Source organism: Merops nubicus, unplaced genomic scaffold (genome assembly GCF_000691845.1).
Source record: "Merops nubicus isolate BGI_N331 unplaced genomic scaffold, ASM69184v1 scaffold22895, whole genome shotgun sequence".
Lineage (NCBI taxonomy): Eukaryota > Metazoa > Chordata > Aves > Coraciiformes > Meropidae > Merops > Merops nubicus.
In genome coordinates this window covers 18641-39075 of record NW_008607920.1, presented here as the reverse complement: position 1 = coordinate 39075, position 20435 = coordinate 18641, and the positions used below count along the sequence as shown (strand labels likewise).

General features: G+C 38.3%; 1 protein-coding gene across 1 annotated transcript in view; it reads left to right on the top strand.

Moving 5' to 3' along the window:
- The window catches only part of RASGRF2 (Ras protein-specific guanine nucleotide-releasing factor 2), a 58107-nt gene that overhangs the window by 22266 nt on the left and 15406 nt on the right, over positions 1–20435 (top strand). The window contains exons 2-7 of the mRNA XM_008940131.1: positions 5042–5148; positions 14973–15120; positions 15752–15841; positions 17497–17750; positions 18885–18964; positions 19388–19581. Of these exons, the coding sequence (XP_008938379.1) occupies positions 5042–5148; positions 14973–15120; positions 15752–15841; positions 17497–17750; positions 18885–18964; positions 19388–19581 (873 nt within the window). The remainder of the gene's footprint in view (positions 1–5041; positions 5149–14972; positions 15121–15751; positions 15842–17496; positions 17751–18884; positions 18965–19387; positions 19582–20435) is intronic.

Here is a 20435-nt window from a genome sequence, read left to right as displayed (position 1 = left end):
TCTTTCCCTCTAAGGTGCTGCTGATCCAGTGATGGGTTGGAAGCGTTGTCTTCTCCCACAAACATCTTCCTCATCTCCATACACTCACCCTTTTGCACATGTGCCTTTTCAGGGATGCTGTGTTCCAAACACATTCCCTTCTTTCCTTTCCATTTCCCTGGGGTGTCAGAAATACAGAATACACAAAATGTTTTGTATTTGATAAATTGGGCAAAATACTGTCAGTAGAGCACATCTGAAAACTAAATGACTTAACATGTCCTTGAATAGTACAAGCTGCTTTGATTTAAACTGCATCTGTCTGCTTTTCCTTCAAGGATTATTGAGGAGCCTTCAGTTGCTGCAGTGATTGTCCTCTTCTGCTCAATAATTTACTAGTGCTTGAGACTGCATACAGGTTTCTAGACTCTGAAATGAAAATGTCTTTAGAAGTCAGGACTGAGAAATATTTTTAGCTTGTCATCTTAAATTTGATTAATTGCCTCTCCCACCTTTTTGAGCCTCAAAGATTTTTTAACATGTCCTTATGAGTGAAAATAAACCTTAAAGATAGAGCAAATGATTAAGCTTCCTCATGCCTCGTATTGAAGACAGACTCCTGCTAAGGCTTTTAATTTTTATAGTCTCCATGCTTATCAATATTGACATCTAGAATTTTAAAATTACTCTCAAAGCCCCAGCTTGAGTGATTAAACCAAGACTGTGCAATAAATCACTGAAAAATCAGGAAATAGCATCTAATGAAGCCACACCACATTTAAGCTTTAAAAAAATGTATTTTTATAGTATATTATGAAGATAATTAAATTTGGGTTATGTTTAGTAAAAATTTAGGGAAAAGCAGTTCATAGGCAAGTAGCTGTTACCACACTATAATCATTTACAAGCCCACAACACAACAAAATTTGGTAGTCACCTTGCAGTCCTTTGAAACATAATTTAAATGTTTATATGCCACGCTGGTGGAAGGATAAGACAAGAAAAACACTTTTGACACGTGCATAATTTCTCCTGTATGAGTTTTTCTGTCCAGGTATTCAAAGCGGACCGAATTTAAGAGGCGCTGAAAGCAGGAGCTTGCATTAGGAATTGTCAAGCGCTGTTATTACCCAGGGTGGCAGCGTTTCTGCCTGTGACAGGCAGCAGCACCACCGTGGGAAGATGAGTGCCCATTCTCCTTGGTCCTTCAGTGTTTCAGGAACTGAATTGTTGCACCCATCACCACTAATTTACAAATGGAAAAGACATGTTGGGTTACTACAACTGCTGAGGGATGGAAAGGAGTCACTGATGGAACAGATGTAGTGATAAGTTACCAGGGGGTAGGAGATAAGAGATAGGGTAGGAGATGTCCTTTGTAGTTTCCATGTGATGTGGAAGGAAGGGGTTGGGTTTGGGTTTTTTTTTGGCTGTGAGTTTGTGAGTGTGTGTTTGTTTTGTTTGTTTGGTTTTTACCAGAACTGTGCTTAGTTTTTCCAACTTCAGGGCTTTCGCTGTCTTATTTTGAATATAGCTGTTATTGGAGAGTTCTATGAGGATGAAGATGTGGTGCAAATTGTGGTCAGTGGGGAGCCCAGCATAATGATGTGTGCTCTGGGACAGGACTTCTTTCACTCAGGGTCTTAATCTGTGCCAGTCTTGTGTCTGAAGTGCAAGTGTGTATCAGCTCATTCCTTAGCCTTTCCTTTTCACCATAGGAAGAAACTCTGATAAGCACTAAATACAAGTCACAGAAGTGATACACAACAATAGTCTTGATGCATCTCGATCCCGTTGTTCTTTCCTGTGAACTGAAGTAGGAGCTTAACTTGTAAGATGAGTGCCTGCCTGCTAGTCCAACAGAAGTGATGATGATGAGAATGGTTGATGTAAATGTATTCTATAGTTCTGGAATATTTACTGTCATCAATTCAAGAAACCGATATTGTGTGTGCAGAAAGATGGTTTTTACCTGTATTGTGCTGCAGTGATGTTGAAGCTGAGCTGTTTAGCTCATTTGAACAGTGGTGCTAAAATTATATATGTCTATACATAAATAGATATATAGACCCAGTCACATACATCATCCAATGGAAAATCTCATAATGCATCACAGATACCATCTTGTTTTCTTGTAATAAAGTAGTTTTCTCAATGGGCAACGTTTATTTTAAAAAGAGAATTCAAGGACTCAGAGGTTCTTTTTAGAAGCATGTTCTGATATTTTGCTTGCACTTTGCTTACTCTGGAGCTGATTATTTCTGGGTAAATTATGTGATATTTGATACTCATGCTTGAGTGCAATATACATGTTTGAGAGGGGTGGAGGATGTAGCTGGTCTAAAAAATAGCTTCTAATATCACATGCCTTTTATAATTTAGCTTTTGCTTCCATTGAGTCCAGTTCCACTTTAGTAGCCTGCTAATTTTGTTCGAATTTGTGCATTTTCTTATCTAACGAAGCATTTAGATCATGTCTATCAGCATAGTAACTGCACACCTCTGAGTCCAAATCCTGCGACATGTGATCACTGCAAGTTTTGCTCAAAAGAGGTCTGAGTTACCTCACTTTAAAAGAAAAAGTAGGGAGGACTGTAATATTGTCTCTCCCTTTAACTTGAATCCCACCACAATGGGATTAAATCCAGTGCTTGTCTACACTTGTGCCTTTATTCTAATTTTATATGTAGCGGCTTCGTGAAACACAAATAGCTTCTTACATAAAATGCAGCTCTGAACAGTGTGATTTATGTTTAAATATACTCTTTAAAATAGACTGTTCCAGTCTATAAACAGGGCACATGTGTGGGAAATCTTGCTTTACTTTTTACTGTCCTCTAGGTTGTTTTCAGCAGCACTGTATTGTTACAAAAGGGTTTATGTGTCACTGCTATGGAGAATCCTTTGGACCCCATTAAATTGTTCTTTCTATTCATGGCATTTAGGTCTAAATGATACTCATTGTTGAAAAACTACAGTTTTATAGGATTGTCCTTTTAATAATTTATTGATCCTCATCTGTGCTCTGGAGTTATTTTGTTTCTGAAACTTGACAGATCTGAGCCTGCACTTTCTTTGTTATATCCTGTTAAATGTGAATGCTGCGTCTTATTTTGCCTTGTTTCTGTTTTGTTGGTCTGTTGATAATTCTACAGTGCTTGTGATCTTATGTTTGAAAAGTGGTTTGTATATATATATAACAATGTTTAGCAAATTAATATAATGCATCAATGACAAATAAAGTTTTCTCTTTATGGAATGCCATCATACATACTTATATTAGCTGAGAAGAAACCAAACGTATAGGTGTTCTCAGATGCACAGAGGCAGCTGGCTTTTGTAAATGTGAGGTCCCCAGGCACAAACCTCAGTGCACATACAGGTGCACAGACAGTGCTAGAGCTGGTGTAGTGAATCCAGTGCATCTGGGGTGCATTGAACCTGCTCTGTGCACACTTTTCAGCTGACTTGTGTGTTGTACTTGCTCAGCAGGCTGCCAGATGTTTCAGAAGGGGCCAATAAGTGGCTGCAATAGTCTCTTTTTATATGGACAAAACTCATGATCAGTGTTCACAATATCTGCAGCCAATTCTCAGTAGGTAAAATTTCATCCCTTCTGTTTCTGTTTATGCTTGTGTTTCTCCTGCCTTGGAAATGGATTCTAATCCTAAAGTGGTTTATATTTGCTTGATCTCCAGCATGGTGTTTGGCTCAGAGAGGCTCTCTCAGCTGAGCTGTGGGTTTGACAAGGAAAGCAGAATGTTTGTTGACATCACTTCAGGTTTCTTACTGCTGTAACAATGGCTAATGGTGTGGGAGAACACAAATTATATACTGTGCTTGCTGACTGGAGCAAGTTTGGAACTGGCTGTTAGACCCCAGAAAGTCATTGCTGCCACATGTGGTTATAATCAGTTCCCTGGTAACTGAGATGAAGGTGGAAGAGGGGTTGGGAAGGTCTAGGTAATGAAGAAAACTGAGTGATATGGTGCAGAGATGTTTAGCTGTAAGACCTCCTGAATCACATCAGACTTAATAAAAAGATGCTTTTATGTGTGAACAGGCCCCTCACTGGTCCCTCTGCCTGTGAAACAGCTGGCTTACTAATGGGTGCATTTAAGGCACCTATGGAAATTACAATTGTATATTTAAGCAGAATATTTTCTCATCTATTTTCATCTAAGTTGGAAGAATTCCATTTAGTACCTGGCTGTAAGTTAGTATGAAAGCTGTGCAAAAGCTTGTAAATGACCAACCTTGTGAAAAGGGGTTTAAGGTAGATGTCTGGTGGTTCTCCCCTCACCACTAGATACTACTATTATTACTACTTTCTGAAAGTAGCAAACCCTCCTCTAAATTCTGTGTTCTGTGGAATGTTACAATGAGCAATGTCCTTCATTTAAGAAATGGCATTGAAGAATATGACATTTCTTGTATGAATAACATTTTCTTGTGGAAACAAAATGTTGTTGAAAGGACAATTATGGGTGAGACTTCTTGAAAGAAAAGCAAAAATATTTTGGGAGTGTGATGAATGACAAGGGACACTTTTCTGGTTCTTTTGGAAAGGTGAGGAAATAAGCTAGAGCCAGTGGACAATCCTCATTCTTGTGAGGAACTGGTGACAGTTCCAGATTTGGTATCCCATGATGGCATCTAAAAACCTTCTTTGGTGAAAAAATGCAAGTGAAGAAGATCTGCAGACAGCCCACTATACTCACACTATTAGAGATGACTGTAGAAGCTGCTTAGGGAATTATATTCTGTTTTCTTGTGGGAGCTTAAGAACAATAACTTAAAATAAGTATCATGAAAGCTATTACCTTGATACACAGGGGAGTATGTTAAGGATACAGTTTCAACTTCAATCCATTTTTCATGACTAACAGTTTAAAACGTATCTTCCAAGGCTGGCAGTGCTTTGGGCTGAGTTTAAAAAGCCTGGGTTTGCTTGTTGTGGATTTGTTTTTGTTGTTGTTGTTGGTTTTTTTCCCTTCTTAAATTTTATATATAAGTTTTATTTAAGAGAGATTCTGACTTTTTTTTTTGTTCTGGTTCACAGCATTACTTTACTGTTCTTTTTGGCCATGAGGGGCAGAAGCCACTGGAGCTCCGTTGCGAGGATGAAGTTGATGGAGATGAATGGGTAGAAGCTATTCACCAAGCTAGGTATGAAACCCTCTGCTCCAGTTTATTTGAGATAAATTGATAATAATTTGCAAATCTAAATTCAGTCTCTAAACAGAAATAAATGTTACAGTGCATTAAATGTGTATTGCTTGCTCTTCATGGGTGTTTTGTAGGAAAAAGTGCCTTTAACATTCATGCTTATGTCACTGTATTTTATCATTCATGAGTGCCTGTGTTCCACTTTAATTTAGCTGAAGAACAATACACTTTTATTGGAAACATCCCCTAGGAGTAGTCCACTGTTAGTAGGCAAAGTGTGGTAAATGAATGAAGAAATAAGTGACCAATGGATAAATGAGAGTTTCTTAAGAAGCTCTTAAATAGAAATAAATGTAAGAAAGAGGAAGTCAAACCACTATGATGGTGAAGTGCAATAAATAAATTTTGACTTCAGAAATGAAGTCCTGAGCAACAATCAGTCTTGTGAAAAGGGACATTGTAGGACTTCCTGCTGTGCAGTAATCTTTCCCTGATGAAAGGTCTGTGTGACAAATGGGCAAGGTTTACACATAATCTAAATGAAAATCACCTAACTGAAGGTTTGTGAAACGTTTTGTGGAGGCAAATGTCTTTGCTGAAATGCACCTTCTCCAGCCTCCTCTCATAGACACTCACCTCAGCAAATCCACAGTACCATGGTAACGCACAAGGAACCAGGCAGTTTCTGAGTTGCTTAGGACATGAGCCATGTAAATAGAAATGATTTTGCTTTATAATTAAAATTGAATTCAACCAGCTAGTAGTTTTTAATATAAAACTTGTGAAAAGATGCCATGAAGGTGCAGATCTTGTGTCTCATGGGCATCCGGTCTTTGGATCTGCATCCTCTTCTTAGTGTTGGCATCTAACTGAATGGTGTCTTGTCCTCTCTTGGAAAGCACCGGCTGGGCTGGGGTATTAGGTGGACCATGTTTTCTGTTGCAGCCCTCTGGATGAAAGCATTATTTCAGATTTTGAGAAGCTATGAGGCTTTGAAGTCTCAGCCTGTCTCAGAGAGCGTGTCCATCAGTGGGGAAGTCCCATACTGCTGAGGGTGGAGGAGAGAAGGAGATCTTCACCTTGTCTCTGGATCTGGGTCAGTTTCTTTTGTGGAGTACAGTTGAAAGCAAATGAAGGAAGGAGCGTGACTTTTAACCTTATGGTAAGGGAATTCAGGGGAAGCAGGATGCTACAGCTCCCTGTTCTCAGGGAGAACATTTTCTTCTGCTAAGGCATGTAAGCAAGGAGAGCTTCAAAACACTGAGTTAAAGTTTCTCTCTAGGTAGTTCAGCCCATAAATATATCATATACGAATTTTCAAGGCAGAACTTAACAGAAAATCTTAAGCCAATCCTAAAAAACACAACTGAAAATACTGAGAACTTAAACTTGTTACGAAGCAACTAGTCATGAGGTTCAAAGTCAAGGTGGTTGAATTTTTGATCAGAAAAATCATCACTGCAGTCTTCAGAAGACAACCGGATCTCTGTTGTAAGCCAGTCTTTTTTCTTTTTATCTCCATCTGTTTTTCTATTTGACTTTTTCACCTTTATTTGTGCCTATTTGAAAGGACAATCCTGAAATCAAACTATGGACATCACTGTAAGGGATATTCTCGGGGGCCTATATGTTCTGTGGGATTTTCTTAATTTGCTTTTCTACATAGGTCTCCAAATTTCTTGGTGAAGTTTTCCAGGGACTAGGACATGGCTTCTCTTGTTCTATTATTCTTTTCTTGAACAAAATATTGAAAAGTAACAAAAAAATTTCTGAAATTCAATTGCTAAACATAGAGAGTTGTATGCCACTGTGGTTTCCTCGTTGTTCTTGAACTTTTCTACTTCACTGGAAGCTGCTTTTATTTGCTTTACGTTGTGTCTAGCAAAACAATTTGGATCTGCACAATTAGTTACTTAACCATTGAGTCTTTTACCAAAGATACATAACAATGAAATGAAAACAGTAGGTGTAGACTATTACATAACATTTTTCTTGCCAGCTTAATTAAACCAAATGTAATAGATTTGCTTCTAGAATTATATTTTCCCTGCATCATAGTTTAGGTTTTTTTCCTTTAGTTCATCTGTACTTTTGACAAATGGGACAAGTTTTGACAACTTCTTCAGTGTCACTGTTCATTTGAGGCTAGCCCAAGATATTTCTGACTTTTCTCTCAGGTTTATATTTTGAATTGCTAAATGACATTTTCTGTAGTCTTTTGAAAATAATTTTTTGTAATATCTCAGGTGTTTTAGGTAAAAACTCTAGGAGATATTGAGGACCTCTACCCTTAAATTGAAAACAGTCCTGGGAACATCTTGTTCTTTGTGAATATGTTGGCATTTGTGAGTCTTATCCTCATGAGTACCTATGGTAATCCACATTTTAGCTGACATAAAGTCGTTGAAGGGTTGTTTTTTTTCTTTTTTCTTTTTTTCATTTTTAATCCTTTACTTAGATTGATGCATACTAAACCTAATTTTGGATTGCTTTTAATGACTTTTTGCCAAACGTGTTTGCAGCCATCAAAACCCCATCCATCTTTTGTTTATTTTGCAAGTTATAAACAGACTGTTGAAAAAATAACATGTAAGATTTCACTGCACCCCTTGCCCCACTGTGAATAAATAGGTATTTTATTTGAAGGCAACTTCACAGTTAAAGGATTTTCTGTTGTGGCATTGTCCATTGTTTCTTGGAAGATTTCACATGGGGGAAATACTACTGCTTATCATTTAGGAGGTACCATGCACACTCTTCAGAAACTGAGAGGGTCTTGCATGCTGCAGCTAGATGCTGCTAATATTTCCTGTCCATAGTGCCCTCTCCTCATCTGAGTGAGGTTGTTTGGCTTGTGAGCTTGCAATGAGATGTGCAGTTTAGTATTTTTTACTGGGACTCTGTTTTGAGCTCCACATGCCTATGTCTTTTCCAACTCTTTCCATTTTATTTGAATTCTCAGTGTTTTGAGTTTTCAGTAATATACAGGTTGGCAGACTTTAGAAGTCTTGCTTCTTCTGAGTTACATTTCTGGGCTGGAAGATTTATTCCTGACAAATCCTAATTCCTCTGCCAGTGACTGCACATGGAAGTCCCATTTTGGGCTTTGTTCCAGCACTTGATCTCTTACAAAAAATTCTGTTTCACCCTCAATCCACTGAGGTGGGCTTTTCACCGTCTCTTGCAGATTCTTGTATTGTTTTAAAATTTTTTTTTACTTTAACATGATAGCTTCTATGCTACCTTTTTTTTTTAATATGGACGCACTACTCACAAAGTTTCTCAGCCTTTTCTACTTCAGCTCTTTGGAAAGTCTCAAAATAAGTGCTTCAGGCTGTGGATCCTGAACTTTAGTTCTGCATATTTAGTTCTTCACATAGCTGCTGAAGGAAACAGCCATCATTCTCATAAGTCAGCCATTCTTTCCCACACCTTTACCAGCCCTTCTCTCATGCAGGCGCAAGTATGAACTTAATTGAGAGACTGATCTGCACAAAAAGCAATTATGTTTCATTTATTTTTTGCCAGTCTTGTTTGAAGCTGTCTCATTCCTCCAGGTCTGTTCACTGCATAGCCAAGCAACACACCTGTGTTCACTGCACAAGGGAGAGGGTAGCCCATGGGTGAGATCTGGAGGGAGAGCATGAGTTCTATGCAGCAGGGAAAGTGGGATTGCTTTTTTCATCTCTTTAGAGCATAGGAGAAACTACTGCCCTCCAACTGGCAATTAAAAAAAAAAGAAAAGGCTTGCTCAGATATGTTGGCACACTTTGCTTCCTAATGCAGGGTGTATTTCATGTAGTATTTTGCAGGTAGCTGTAAGCTCAGTATGGTAGCTCTGAGCTGCCTTGAAGCTCGGAGCAAATGGCTTGCTACTAATGCCTTACTGTTGGAGAAACTGTATTAGCTGGGGCTTGTTGCTGTAATAACCATCATTTTGTAGTTTCCAGTTGGCTGGGAATGAGGCAGAGAGAACTTGAGTAATGCTCAAAACGTGGGCAAAGCAATTTCATTTCTACTTTCCAAATAATGTCTGGCTAGATCCACAAAACAGAGTGGTAGGAGTTGCTAGAGCTGGTAGCCTGATGGAGGTGAGTCTGCTGCTGCTCCTTATACCCAGGTTGAACCAGAAAGGCTGCCAGAAGGTCTTCCTGGAGCCCTCTCTTCTCCAGGCTAAACAACCCCAACTCTCTCAACTCGTCCTCATAGGAGAGGTGTTCCAGTGCTCTGATCATTTTGTGGCCCTCCTCTGGGAATGTTCTTGTCTCCACCTGTCACAGGCACACACCCAATGAGCCTCATGGTCTTCCTGGTATCTGGGGTGGAGCTCCTGTTAATCCAGACTAGGTTTACTGCATCTTCAACATATGGCTTCCCAGCAACAAATCCTACTCACCAGCTACCCAGGCTTGACAGTGGCTTCTGATGAGACACTGATGTACACATCTATATGATGTACACACACTCCCACCACTCCAGTGATCCACTGGCACTGCAGACACACGGGGAGCTATGGCCCCTGGATCATGACTCCATTGCCTGGCACTTGGAGCTCCATGGATGCATATAAGGAGTCCTGTCACCCAGGAAAGTAGTTAGGACTGGAGTTTAAAGAGAAGACAGGATGGACTGTGCTGATCGGGTGCAGAGCATAGCCAGACAAGTGTGCTGATCAGCCTGGTTACATGTGACCCTTTATCCTCTTTTATCCCCTTATCTCTGTGTTTTCTCAAGCTTACTCCTTCTCAAACCTCTTTGATCCTTCCCTTTTCCTGACTTTGGTTCCTCCCTTAGACATACTATAACAAGGCTTGTTCAATGCCCAGATGCTTCTCCCTGTGTCCCATAGTAAGTTTCACACCCCTAAAGCTGGTAACCCTTCTCAGCCTGAGAGGTGTCCTGGAGAGCCTTGCCACTGGCTCATCTTGATGGGTTTCAACTGCTGGCTGATGAGGCTGGTGCCTCTCCAGTCACAGCCCTGGGAGGAGCTGGGGTGGGGTAGGGAGCTTCTTTCTCTGACTGGGTTATTTGGGTTCCATGCCTGGCATTATGGCCCTTCCTGTTCCGGGAAGGGGGCCTTCCATGGGCTGATCTTGTGATAGCCTTGGGAGCAGCCAGGTCAGATTTCTCTTGATTAGGTTACAGCAGTTGGCGTTGTTCCTGCGGGTTAAGATCAGCCTTTTGTCATGCGCCCTAACATTGCCTACCAGAGGTGACTGTATCTCGTGTGCTCCATGCAGTACTTAATAAAATTCCATTTTATCCCCTAGAAAGCCTGTACTCCCAGAGCAGACATCTCAGTGCTGTTGCAAAGGGCTTCTTAAGCCCCTTAAGGGAGCTTGTGGGTCTTGGCAAACAGCACTTTTGATAACTTAGACTATTGCAAGAGCAGTGATGGTTATATTGGAGATTATGGCCATCCAGGAGATTGGCGTGTTCATTGTTTTCTAATGGAACATTTGAAATGGCACCCATCACACTCTCTGTAGAGAGTAGCTACAAGTTCATAACAACTCTGTGAAGCCTGAGCTCACAGAGCATGAAGTCTCCCTTCCATTGTATTTGGTCTTCACCTCATGGCTACTGCTGAATTCTGTCTCAATTCTGTCTCAATTCTGCTTCAGGTTGTTTGTAGATGAAATCCTATAGTCAGATTTTTCTGGAGAGATCTGCCAGGACAATTGGAACAGCTGGCTTTAGTAAGAGTTGGGAGCCTGTTGAGTAACAAACACATTGGCTAATGAGATGTGTTTTGAGTATTGTCTCATTCTCGCCCAGGAGGGTACCATTCCTCTCACCATTCATCCATGCTGCTAGAGTAAGCCATTCCCCAGCTGACGTGGCTTGGCTGCATGGTTATTTGGGTCACCCTTCCAAAAGACTCTCTATTCCAGTTCGTATTTCCCCATCTCAGTTAAAAGGATCTTGTAATAAAAAACATGTAAAATCTGGATTTCTCATGCTTCCCCATATGTGACACCACCCTACACCCACCCCTCCACACTCCAATCCTTGTTGCTGTAGTTGTTCACCAGTCCCAAGCGCCAATTCCCACCTATTTCACTGGAAATCAGCAGACACCTCTTCTGCAGCCTTTCTAAACAGTTGTCCATGCCTGTCTGAAAGCCCATCTTATATTTTTTATCTTCTGATAAGCCTCAGCCCTGTAACTCTTGCAGCCATAGGTATCCTTTGATATCCCATGTCAAAAAGGAATTCATTAAAGGTCAGCAGTACTTGTGTACAGGTGGTCTCGCAAGTCACCTTGATCACAAGAGATTGCCTAAGTTCTGTTGCAGCTTTTAGTGTTTTCATCCCTAGAGTGAGAGTTCATGTGCTATCAGACTTTAAAACCTTTAGCAGGGGACTTGGTAGAGTTAGGTTAACAGCTGGACTTGACGATCATTAAGATCTTTTTCAACCTAAGCAATTCTATGGTTCTATGAAACACTGTCTGGAGGCTATTCCTCCTCTCTTAAGGAGTCCTATAGCTGCTTGAAGGTGGTTGGTGTGGGCAGATGTAGGTAATTTCTTTTGCTTTCCAGACCCCCAGAGCCATATTTCCTGTTTTTCATAAAGAGTTGGTCAGGTTGTGCATTTTGCATTTCAAAAGAGTGATTTGATAGGACCATAAATAGTACAGGACAGCTCCAGCACTTGGATCTTTCAGCTGCTTGAGCAGCCTTAGTACAGTTAGCGTAGAGGGAACCAGTTAACCATAGCTCTGGTCTGAATTCAGTGCAAAAATCAATTCTGTTTCCTGGCAGCACTACTGCCATCTTTATGTTGGTCTGCTACCCCAACAAGGAGACCCTGATTAAAATTTCTCTAGTTCTACATTTTCTGACTATGTCAGCTCTCACAGGCCTAAGTGATGCATCATTTTTCTCAGGACTTTCTTGATTTACTTCTGTCTCCATGTGATAGGCAGTGGTCAATCAGAGTTTAAGGTTCTTGAAATATCAGTTTTGAGTCCTGTCTCTACAGATGACCATAAGAAATAGGTATAGCCTCAGCTTTCAGGCTGTTGTCTTTGAGTCTTACTACATATTACTATAAATTTATAGAATCCCTTCTCTCAATAAAATGGTAATACCGATTCATACAAGGCTGTGGTCTGCAGCAGTTGCTTCTTTCTATTAGATTACATCCAAGCCAGGGAACTAGATCTAGGCTGGTGGCATACAAATTGTTTTATGCATTTTTCATCTTGCTTTGACATATGAACACTTTAGTTCAATTTTCTTTAACAAAGGATTTTGTGTACGTATATAATCCCGTCAGTATTGAGACCTTGCCCTCTTGGAAAGCTCCTAGCATTATGCTGGATGTCCAGATTAGCACTTCAGGCATGGTGATCTTTAGTTTACATGTACAGAGAGATGGATGAAAAGTGCTGCTGGATGTATGTGAAGTTAATTCCAAAATCCTGTCATTTTCCTTTCCCAGAACAAGCAGACGTTTTAAGAAGGAAAATGGATAGCCTATTCTAAGTTAGTGTAGGTGTATATAGGCTTTTCTAATTAGCTCCTCTTCATACTGCTAATTATGGGAGTGAAGGAAATGTTGTTTGGTTTCTACGCTGAGATTGACATTTTAGACAGCCAAAGCTACTAACTAGGCAAAATACTCTTAAGTACATCTTCAAAGAACAAAAACTTTTCAATCTTCCATAGCAAAGTTCTTGTTGCCTAGTAAAGCAAGACTGTGGAAGCCTGGCCTAATGCGTTTAAAGAAGCTGAAAAATCTGGAATAAGTTTCTTCCCCTAAAATAAAAATAAAAAAACGTGGATGAAAAAGATTGTATATAGTAGTGTGTTGAGCCTTACGTCAGCTCTGACTGCAGCTGCTGTCCACCCTTTGTGATTCTGTGTCCTGCTGTTTTCCTCAATCCTGAAAAAAAGCAAAGCCAAATCTCTCAAATTCTTTATTGGAAACATGTGTTAGCAAAAGTTTAAGAAAATTTTGAAAATTATAAACAGAAGAAAATATCTGGTCACTTACCTGGATCTGGTTTTAGGTAGGAAAAAAATAACTGTTTGAAATGTCAATCAAGGTGGTGCTGCATGCACTAAGGAATGCATTATCTTACATATATTATATGTATTTTTTTCTTCTTCATAAGTAGTGCTGTGTTTCTAACTCTAGACAATTTTTATCGTGTGCAAATGCCTTTCAGGTGCAAAGAGATTAAGTACTGTAGTTTCTGAAAAAAAACCAATTCTTGCAAAACAAGGAAGATTATTGCTGAATAATGTTAAAGAGATAAATCTCATACTTTATTACTGTTTATTGCAGATTTAAGATATATGGATGACTTCATGACTGGTTTTTAAATTCATGTTGTTTTACTTGTTGGAAGAGATGCCCTGAGCTCTTTTTTCCCTTTCTTCCTCTTTTATTGTTTACTATTCTAGTAGTTAAAATATAGCAATAAATGTAATAGAATTAAATTCAGTTCTTATTCTTTTTACAATGTATTTAGGGAGGAAAAACGTTTGTTTTATGATAGCTGTGGGAACTCATTCTATTTATTTTAAATCTAAGCTTGCTTTCCAGGTTAGTTTTTGAATTTAAGAGCTGTATTCAACACTGGCCCCCTCTAGCATGTAACTGCACTAATACTGATCAAAATGGCAGAACCTATATAAAAAAAAAAGATTAACTGGAGAGGATGCACATTATTATATTTTTAAAAGCCTCACAGTATTTAGTAGCAAATGTGCAGGTTTTTATGAGTGCAGTTACAAGTTGAAAGATTTTTAAAAGGAAAAGAGGTCCAATCCAAAAGTTACTTCCGTCAAATCCTATGCTAACTCAACAGTGAAAAAAGATACTATACTCATCATTTTCAGTATTACATCATAAAATAGCAAGAGACCCCTTTTAAAAGATTCAATGCTTCCTTCTGCCACTTTTTGTGCAGTTTGGTCTTTATCTTGTGAAATTATGTAACTCAGAAGAGCAAGCTTCCTGAAACCTAGGTAGAGGCAGTATGTGTCTGTAGATTTTGTTGTATCAAGGCCAGAAAACAAGCACATAATAAGGCTGTACATTTTTTGCACATTTAAATCGTCTATGTGAGAGATACTGAATCACGTGAAAGAACAGTCTAATGAGGATGTTGCATAGGAAGAAACTGACTTCTCCTTTTACCTGAAGCTGGGAACAGTACTTCCAGTATGATGCTCGTCACTGTCTGATTGTGACATCTAATTGCATTAGGAATGCTGTCCCTTTTCAGTGAAATACAAATTAATGGCAGTTTGCTGACCAAGAGCTATGTGAAAGACTGATATCATAGTTTCTGCTGCTAATTAGAAAAAATGCATGTATCTGAGTAATTGCAAACTGGCCTAAACAATAAAAGATACAGTTATGATAGGAATTCTTCTCTAAAGAAATCTGACAGAGTGGAGAGAACTAGAACTAGTTCTTATGAAGTGTCAGATGCTTGGCCCAAATCTTACCCAAAAGGGAGAAAAAAAACAGCCCATAAAATAAAATAAAAAATAAAATAAAGTAGAATTCATGAGCCTAGCCTGAGAATTAGAAGCTCATAAAAAGATCACTGCAATTGTGTTGCTCTCAGTAACTGGATACTGGGAAACTGGGTACGGCTAGCACCTGTGTCTAAAAAGGATACTGGACACTAAAACTTCAGATGATTTATGATCAATTTATTAATTATATATTAAGCCAAACAAGCGCAGTTTTGCATGTTTCGTATCATTGGTTCAATGTTTTTTCTGTCACTATCTCATACAGGGACATGGATGACAATATTTAGCTACTTTTACTAATGGGAATGTTATCCCTTTCAGTTATTCAGACATTCTGATTGAAAGGGAGGTGTTAATGCAGAAGTACATTCATCTTGTCCAGATTGTAGAGACTGAAAAGATTGCAGCCAATCAGCTTCGGCATCAGCTTGAAGATCAAGACACAGAAATTGAAAGACTAAAATCTGAGGTATGAGGCAGAGCCATCAACCAATCATTGAATTATAACACTTTACTGTGTACATTGCAAGAAAACTCAATATTCCTGTAATACTTGTGAAAATAACAGAACCAGTAAGGTTAATATGTAACCGTCCTCCTATGAACCCTTGGCTAAATATTTTTCGTAGAAATGTTGGGGACTGTTAAACTGATTGGATTACTTCTTTGCCAAAGACTTTAAGATGACACATTGCTTTGCAGTATGGGTGTCTTTGATTGTATTATTCTTACCTGTCTTCACATGAGGAGTTTGATCCTTGACATGTTGTCTGTGGTTGTGGCAGTATTGAGAAGTATTCCAAACTACTGTTTCACTGAATGTTAAAAAATTTATTGCAGTCCTGAGCTGATAAAAGTCTGAAACGCACACTTGGTTTTTTGACTGGAGAACCAGCTCTCCTCTGGTCCTTCCTCCATCTGGATCATGACCATTGCTGGTTTTCAGACAACTGTGTTCATGTTCCTGTGACCAAATAAGTGCGTGTCATTCTGTGCAGCTTTAAGAGACTCAAAGAAGGGGAAAATATTTTTCTTTTAGTTCTGTAACTAAGAGTTGCATTATATTGAGGAAGCATTTAATGAATTGTTGGTTTTGTCAGATTATAGCTCTCAATAAAACAAAAGAAAGAATGCGACCTTATCAAGGCAACCAGGAAGATGAGGATCCAGATATTAAAAAAATAAAAAAGGTAAACATGTGGTCTTCTGTGTTAAGAGGAGAGGGGTGGGATGGGGGTGTACTTCTGTATTTTAGTCTATGTAGTTTCGTCTTAATTTATTTTCATTAGGTACAGTCAAATAAGGTTCCTTTTGTCCTGCCCTTACTCAGGAAACTCTGAAATTACATCAGATTGCTGTGTTTCAGTGCCACATCTATCCCATGGTGTATTTGTTATGTATTTTTTTGTACTTACAAGGTATATATTCAGTTTCCTAAAGAATTTTGCATATGGCATTCAACTCCTTGTAAAGACTGAAATTAAGTCCTAGGCTGTGTCCTGTGGGAACCAAACATATAGTGCCTTCATACTGCTTTCTTATGAAAATGCTTATAAAGATACTGGAGAATTACTTACGTTCTATCACTGCAGCTAGAATGCAAATATTGAAAATCTAGAGGGCAGTCTTGGTTCTGGTTATCAGCTGGTCTGTTCGATGGTGATTGTTCCAGGATACCATTGTCAATACTTTTAGTAACAGGACAGAACTGTCCCAATCTGTATGACACTTACATGTGTGACTTTTGGTAATGTTGTTTAAGGCTGGCTATAACAAGCCTCCAGAACTGTGCCCATCACTGACTCCCAGATATCTTAATGCATGAGCATGAATGAAATTCATGCTTGAAGACATGGTCGCATATGTGTCACCCTTATTTTCATAGTGTTCAATGTCTTTAATTGCATAATATCCTTTATGGTATGTGGACTTAGTTTCTGACTTTTTTCTGGGTCATGTGGTTTGAGACAGGGTCAGCAATGAGCTGGTACTCTTGTGTGCATTTGCCTTTTCGTGTAGAGTAAACATTGTAATAGAAGCTGGAAATGTCTCTTTTAGTTAATAGTTTATTCAGAGTAAACTGCTACCAGTGAGACTTTGCATTTCTCTTTCAAGAGGGTTGCTCTTCACATCAAGATGAGCGTAAAGACATACTGAAATTTTCTGTGACAGATGCAGACCTTTTTTGTAATCTTTAATCCACTTGTAACTTCAATGGATATTAGCTTATGCAGATTTTTCCATTACATAGAGATACTTAAGGAATACCCCAAATCTGCCTTTTTTGGTAACAATATTGCTGACCTAGGTGCCTGATACTGACCAATATATTGATACTTAGATTTATACACACTAGCTAAATCGTGTCTATTCAAAATAGAAAGCAAACTGACTTTAACAACTATTTCAGAGTTATGTCACTAAAGATACTGGGTCTGTCTTGAAATGTCTTGTCTGGGAGCATCGCACAATACTCTGGGGGCTGTAAGAGAAATGTGTAAGGAGAGGTGAACAGAGTTTAAAAACCTGCACAGTGTATAGCACAGTTGTGCTGACAGGAAGAATCATAGAATATATACAAAGGTGAAACATTTGAGCTTGTAGTAAAAGGTACCTAGATACTTATGTGATATCTTTTCAGTCTGTTTTCTGGCACCAAATATGACCAAGTGATTGTGGAAATCTCATTAATAAACAGAAATATAACAAAAATATAAATCAGGAACAATTATAGATGAATAATGGATTTTGTTTTCTTTTTATTTTTTTTTTTTAAAAAGAGGTGTTTTATTTAGAGGGTTATTTCTACATTCTCATTCTGCCTTTCTGCTTGGCCCATTTCTAGGTCCAGAGCTTTATGCGAGGCTGGTTATGTAGAAGAAAATGGAAGACTATTGTCCAAGATTATATTTGCTCTCCCCATGCAGAAAGTATGAGAAAAAGGAATCAGATAGTTTTTAACATGGTGGAGGCTGAATCTGAATATGTGCATCAACTTTATGTTCTTGTGAACTGTTTTCTGCGGCCCTTGAGGATGGCTGCAAGTTCAAAGAAGCCGCCTATCAGTCACGATGATGTTAGTAGCATTTTTCTCAACAGGTACGTTTTTTTAATTTGTTTTTTTGAGTGTTTTGCTGATTGCTTCTTACCAATCTGCTTCAGTGTACAGCAGTGAGGTCTGGCATTTGTTTTGTTTTTTTTGCTCTGATGGAAGTAATGTCACTGAGGTGGACCATGTTTCCAGGAGTAAAATGCAAGGTGCTGTTGGTGATGCTGTTTGAAACCAGCTAGGCATTTTTGCCTCCTTACATTCTATTTCTTCCTCTCCTAGAGGAAGTAAAAGACAAATTGTGCCTCTTGGGGCAGTTCTCATAATTTTCTGTCACCTTTCCTGTTTCCTTTTCTCTTAAGAGTGCAAAATTTGACTTAGTGGCCTCATATGATCCAGATAAGACCCTGAGGATGAGCATCTCAAATCTTCTATTTTCTGTTGCTCTGCCTAAGGAGTCTCCTTCCCTCTCACTTGTCTTTTCATATCATACAAAAAAGAATTGTTTTTTGCATTAAGCATAATAAGTACTATCATAATAAGTATGTACAAATAAGCCAGCAGACATCTAAAATTTTATACAGGATTGGGCTTGCATCCAAGTCTGTCCCAAACTTTTAAGAAATAGAACATGTTCCTTTAGTTATGAGACAAGTTTCCCTTTCATAATTCTTTCATCACTGTCCTCTTTATGATTTCTCTTACAACTGGCATGTCCCCTACTTCTGTTGACTTTATGAGCTAAAGTACAGTATTAAGGTTCGTGTTACAGAAAAGCTGAAGCATCAGATTTTAAACAGCACCAAGCAAGAATGTGATGACAGCCACTGGCGTGAGGTTTTCTTGCATCTTACTAATCCTTTTAAACTACTGAATGCATTGTTAGAGATGTTCTTGGAAAACCTACTCATTAAACTGGAACTTGTTATTTAATACATGCTTTTGTTTAAAAGAATTAAACAGAATATGCTTTCTACACCAAATACTATATATATTGTAGAGATACTACACTAAAATTTAACTGCAATAAAAGGAAGTATTTACTTTCATAATAATAACTGTCTTCTGTTTTTTTCTAGCAAAGTCCAAAATATAACAAGGAAGAGATGTTTCTCTGTGAATTATTAATCAGAAAATAAAAACCAAATTGTCTTTATGTTTATTAAATACTTTTTTTTTTTCAGTGAAACAATCATGTTTCTTCATGAGATATTTCACCAAGGCTTGAAAGCAAGAATAGCTAATTGGCCTACCTTAATCCTAGGTAAGTTACTATATTTTTATCTAGGGTTACGATTTTCATATTTGTTTTTAAAATTACAGTAAAGTCTTTTTTTTAAAGAATGGAACATGTTTCCAGAACTAACAACATGAGATCTGGTGGAGTGGGAGTCCCACGTGGGCAGTAATGACTGTCTTGCAGTCTGTGTATGAGAATGCCTCTTCCCTAAGCAGTCATTAGACGTGGGCCACTGAATTTTTGGTGATATTGTCTGGTTATTAACTAATCAGAACAACTATGTTTTGGCAGGTAAAAAGAACTGAGTTTAATGTTTCTGAAATCTCAATATACTGGAAACAGAACTGATTGTAGTAATTCCCTTCCATATAACCTTGTTGTTTCTTTAAACATCTATTGTGAGACATGCGTAGCTGAAAGAAAAAAGCATTTCTTGACTTTTTCTAGCTGACTTATTTGACATTCTGCTGCCAATGCTGAACATATATCAAGAATTTGTTCGGAATCATCAATATAGTCTACAAGTACTGGCAAACTGTAAGCAAAACAGAGATTTTGACAAACTCTTGAAGCAATATGAAGCGAACCCAGCATGTGAGGGGCGAATGCTGGAAACTTTCCTTACTTACCCCATGTTTCAGGTAGTCTTTATATATTTTTTGTGACTATTTGTTTTTAATGTTTGGTTGATTCATTTTGTGTTACTGACATTACAATTCTTGAAGATTTGCTTAACTAAAAATACTCTCATGCAAATTAATTTAATTTTCATTTATATCATTATTATACTGAACTCTCCCTGTAGAGATCTTTTCTCCAACTATACTGATTCACCTCTATTCATAATCTTATGTGCATTCAAGAGGAATATGGCATGAGGATTTGCACCAGAAGAAAAAAAGCTGTGAAACAATTACTCAAGTTCAGCTTGCTGCAGGATTACAAAGCAATCCAGAGAGGCATAATATACCTCATATAGCAAGTTAGAGCAGCCACAAGCATTTTACTAGAAATGTATTTCAAAACTCTCCTCCCAGTTTGTTCTGCTGTTTAGAAAATGAAAAATACATTGCAAAAGTTTTGAAAAATTTATTATCCTTCTGATATTTTCTTTGGATCTGCCCAGATTAATTATTTGCAGCTGGTTGAAGAGGTCTGTGAAATGCTGGTCTGATGATTTTTGTGACTTCTTTTATATTTAACCTAACATTTTACTCACCAAGAGAATAATGACACACACACACCCCACCCCACCCCCCAGTCTGTTTGTTTACTGGCATCTGAGTTGAGTCAAAGAAAAGAGGCATCAGTGACACTTGTGTCAGCACTAGTTATTCCTATTAGCTTAAAGGGCCATTAGCACCTTACACAATACATTTTTTTTAGCTTTGAGCTTGTATATTGTAAAGTTTTGGGATTTTCTGCTTGAGCTGAAACAATATAATGGGATTTTAGAAGAGGGAGAGAGAGTCCTATTCATATGTGATGGAGGATG